Source organism: Perca flavescens, chromosome 13 (genome assembly GCF_004354835.1).
Source record: "Perca flavescens isolate YP-PL-M2 chromosome 13, PFLA_1.0, whole genome shotgun sequence".
Taxonomy (NCBI): domain Eukaryota; kingdom Metazoa; phylum Chordata; class Actinopteri; order Perciformes; family Percidae; genus Perca; species Perca flavescens.
The window spans coordinates 33357643-33362642 of NC_041343.1; the positions used below are offsets into that span (position 1 = coordinate 33357643).

The 5000-nt window shown below is 32.4% G+C and overlaps 1 protein-coding gene across 1 annotated transcript in view; it reads right to left on the reverse strand.

Annotated features, from left to right (window-relative positions):
• dub (duboraya) overlaps window positions 1-5000 on the reverse strand; it is a 26023-nt gene that overhangs the window by 5563 nt on the left and 15460 nt on the right. The window contains exons 3-4 of the mRNA XM_028594617.1: window positions 4316-4384; window positions 3514-3582 (exon numbers count right to left, since the gene is read on the reverse strand). Coding sequence (XP_028450418.1) covers window positions 3514-3582; window positions 4316-4384 — 138 coding nt within the window. The remainder of the gene's footprint in view (window positions 1-3513; window positions 3583-4315; window positions 4385-5000) is intronic.

Here is a 5000-nt window from a genome sequence, read left to right on the forward strand (position 1 = left end):
GTAATGTTTAGATGATGTTATGGTAATGTTTAGATAATGTTATGGTAATGTTGAGATGACGTTATGGTAATGTTTAGATGACGTTATGGTAATGTTTAGATGATGTTATGGTAATGTTTAGATGATGTTATGGTAATGTTTAAATGATGTTATGGTAATGTTTAGTTGATGTTATGGTAATGTTTAGACAATGTTATGGTAATGTTTAGACAATGTTATGGTAATGTTTAGATAATGTTATGGTAATGTTTAGACAATGTTATGGTAATGTTTAGATAATGTTATGTAATGTTGAGATGACGTCATGGTAATGTTTAGATGATGTTATGGTAATGTTTAGATGATGTTATGGTAATGTTTATGGTAATGTTTAGATGATGTTATGGTAATGTTTAGATAATGTTATGGTAATGTTTAGATGACGTTATGGTAATGTTTAGATGATGTTATGGTAATGTTTAGATGACGTTATGGTAATGTTTAGATGATGTTATGGTAATGTTTAGATAATGTTATGGTAATGTTTAGATGATGTTATGGTAATGTTTAGATGATGTTATGGTAATGTTTAGATGATGTTATGGTAATGTTTAGATGATGTTATGGTAATGTTTAGATGACGTCATGGTAATGTTTAGATGATGTTATGGTAATGTTTAGATGATGTTATGGTAATGTTTAGATGATGTTATGGTAATGTTTAGATGACGTTATGATAATGTTTAGATGATGTTATGGTAATGTTTAGATGATGTTATGGTAATGTTTAGATTATGTTATGGTAATGTTTAGATGATGTTATGGTAATGTTTAGATGACGTCATGGTAATGTTTAGATAACATTATAATGTTTGGATTATGTTAAGGTAATGTTTTGATAACGTTATTATAATGTTTAGATAATGTTAAGGTAATGTTTTGATGACGTTATGGTAATGTTTAGATGACGTTATGATAATGTTTAGATGACGTTATGGTAATGTTTAGATGATGTTATGGTAATGTTTAGATGACGTTATGATAATGTTTAGATGACGTTATGGTAATGTTTAGATGATGTTATGGTAATGTTTAGATGATGTTATGGTAATGTTTATGGTAATGTTTAGATGATGTTATGGTAATGTTTAGACAATGTTATGGTAATGTTTAGATGACGTTATGGTAATGTTTAGATGATGTTATGGTAATGTTTAGACAATGTTATGGTAATGTTTAGATGATGTTATGGTAATGTTTAGATGATGTTATGGTAATGTTTAGACAATGTTATGGTAATGTTTAGATGACGTTATGGTAATGTTTAGATGATGTTATGGTAATGTTTAGATAATGTTATGGTAATGTTTAGATGATGTTATGGTAATGTTATAGTAATGTTATGGTCATGTTTAGATGACGTTATGGTAATGTTTAGATGACGTTATGGTAATGTTTAGATGATGTTATGGTAATGTTATGGTAATGTTATGGTAATGTTTAGATGATGTTATGGTAATGTTTAGATGATGTTATGGTAATGTTTAGATGACGTTATGGTAATGTTTAGATAATGTTATGGTAATGTTTAGATGATGTTATGGTAATGTTTAGATGATGTTATGGTAATGTTTAGACAATGTTATGGTAATGTTTAGATGACGTTATGGTAATGTTTAGATGATGTTATGGTAATGTTTAGATAATGTTATGGTAATGTTTAGTTGATGTTATGGTAATGTTTAGACAATGTTATGGTAATGTTTAGATGACGTTATGGTAATGTTTAGATGATGTTATGGTAATGTTTAGATAATGTTATGGTAATGTTTAGTTGATGTTATGGTAATGTTTAGACAATGTTATGGTAATGTTTAGATGACGTTATGATAATGTTTAGATGATGTTATGCAATGTTGAGATGACGTTATGGTAATGTTGAGATGACGTTATGGTAATGTTTAGATGACGTTATGGTAATGTTTAGATGACGTTATGGTAATGTTTAGATGATGTTATGGTAATGTTATGGTAATGTAATGGTAATGTTTAGATGACGTTATGGTAATGTTTAAATGATGTTATGGTAATGTTTAGTTGATGTTATGGTAATGTTTAGACAATGTTATGTAATGTTGAGATGACGTCATGGTAATGTTTAGATGATGTTATGGTAATGTTTAGATGACGTTATGGTAATGTTTAGATGATGTTATGGTAATGTTGAGATGATGTTATGGTAATGTTGAGATGACGTTATGGTAATGTTTAGATGACGTTATGGTAATGTTTAGATAATTTTATGGTAATGTTTAGATGACGTTATGGTAATGTTGAGATGACGTTATGTAATGTTGAGATGACGTCATGGTAATGTTTAGATGATGTTATGGTAATGTTTAGATGATGTTATGGTAATGTTTAGATGATGTTATGGTAATGTTTAGATAATGTTATGGTAATGTTGAGATGACGTTATGGTAATGTTTAGATGACGTTATGGTAATGTTTAGATGATGTTATGGTAATGTTTAGATGATGTTATGGTAATGTTTAAATGATGTTATGGTAATGTTTAGTTGATGTTATGGTAATGTTTAGACAATGTTATGGTAATGTTTAGACAATGTTATGGTAATGTTTAGATAATGTTATGGTAATGTTTAGACAATGTTATGGTAATGTTTAGATAATGTTATGTAATGTTGAGATGACGTCATGGTAATGTTTAGATGATGTTATGGTAATGTTTAGATGATGTTATGGTAATGTTTATGGTAATGTTTAGATGATGTTATGGTAATGTTTAGATAATGTTATGGTAATGTTTAGATGACGTTATGGTAATGTTTAGATGATGTTATGGTAATGTTTAGATGACGTTATGGTAATGTTTAGATGATGTTATGGTAATGTTTAGATAATGTTATGGTAATGTTTAGATGATGTTATGGTAATGTTTAGATGATGTTATGGTAATGTTTAGATGATGTTATGGTAATGTTTAGATGATGTTATGGTAATGTTTAGATGACGTCATGGTAATGTTTAGATGATGTTATGGTAATGTTTAGATGATGTTATGGTAATGTTTAGATGATGTTATGGTAATGTTTAGATGACGTTATGATAATGTTTAGATGATGTTATGGTAATGTTTAGATGATGTTATGGTAATGTTTAGATTATGTTATGGTAATGTTTAGATGATGTTATGGTAATGTTTAGATGACGTCATGGTAATGTTTAGATAACATTATAATGTTTGGATTATGTTAAGGTAATGTTTTGATAACGTTATTATAATGTTTAGATAATGTTAAGGTAATGTTTTGATGACGTTATGGTAATGTTTAGATGACGTTATGATAATGTTTAGATGACGTTATGGTAATGTTTAGATGATGTTATGGTAATGTTTAGATGACGTTATGATAATGTTTAGATGACGTTATGGTAATGTTTAGATGACGTTATGATAATGTTTAGATGACGTTATGGTAATGTTTGCCCAGCAGAGAGCAGTAGACTCACCTGGAGCTTCTCGATCAGAGCAGAGTTCCTCTTAGCTTTGGTAGGTAGAGGAGAGGTGACACCTGGAGGCTACACACACACACACACATACACACAGACATATACACACAGACACACACAGCGACACACACACACACACACACAGACACACACACAGACACAGACACACTCCATTTAAAATCAGAGCTCAGAGGAAACGGTCAGACAGACTCAAATTATTATTCTAAGTGTGTGACAACATTATGGGATGGATCCCTACAGAGATAGACCTTTTAGTTAAAGAGTAAGATCCTTTTAGTTTAACATGAAACAGCCCAGAAATCACCCATCACCAAACTACACCAGACTCCATGTAAATAATCAGGACTTTTAGCGTGTATAGAGCCAGCATATCTCCACCAGACTCCATGTAAATAAACAGGACTTTTAGTGTGTATAGAGCCAGCATATCTCCACCAGACTCCATGTAAATAATCAGCACTTTTAGCGTGTATAGAGCCAGCATATCTCCACATGTAAATGGGTGAACTAAGGGTTTATTTCAACCAAACCAGAGTGGTGATTGTTGGAACAGTGGAAAGATGAACCAAGACGGCTTTTGGTAGTTTTATTTAGTTTCTGTCCACTTTGAATCAAGTGTGTTTTACGATGATAAAAGTCCTGATTATTTACATGGAGTCTGGTGGAGTTTGGTGATGGTGATTTCGGGGCTGTTTCATGTTAAACAGACATTTATAATAATAATTTGAGCCTGTCAGAAGCAAAAACAGTATCTCTCTCTCTCTCTCTCTCTCTCTCTCACCTCCTGCTCGTCTCCGGTGGTTTTGGGAAGCTGTAAAGAGCGAGGAGGTCGTCGTCTGACCGGTTTCTCCTGCTAAAGAAAAGACTCAAGTAAAGTACAACATTTGGACTGGAGTACAGTACTGGAGTACATGTACTCAGTTTCTTTCCACCACTGATAGATTTGATACTGAAAAAGTTGTGAATGAACTGTCAGTAGTATTAAAACACACACAAACACACACACAAAACACACACACACACACACACACACACTAACATACGCACACACACACTAACACTCTTCCTGACTTTGCAGTATTTCCTGTTTCTCCTCTTTACAAACTGCTGCAGAAACGTGCCTGAAACACAGACACACACACACACACACACACACACACACACACACACACGCAGACACACACACACACACACACACACACACACACACAGACACACAGACACTCACACAGACACACACACACAGACACACACAGACACACACACACACACACGTGTACTCTACTAACTTACCATGTTGGTGCATTCAAAGACTCTCCGACATCTCAGCTTTTATAGACCGGTGTGTGTCAGAGATGGCTTTAGAAACATTTGATAGTATCTTGGCCATTTGATGTGCCTTTGTGGTTGTATTGTGTGTCTGTGTAGTCGTATTATATCTTTGTGTAGTTGTTTTTGTGTGTTTG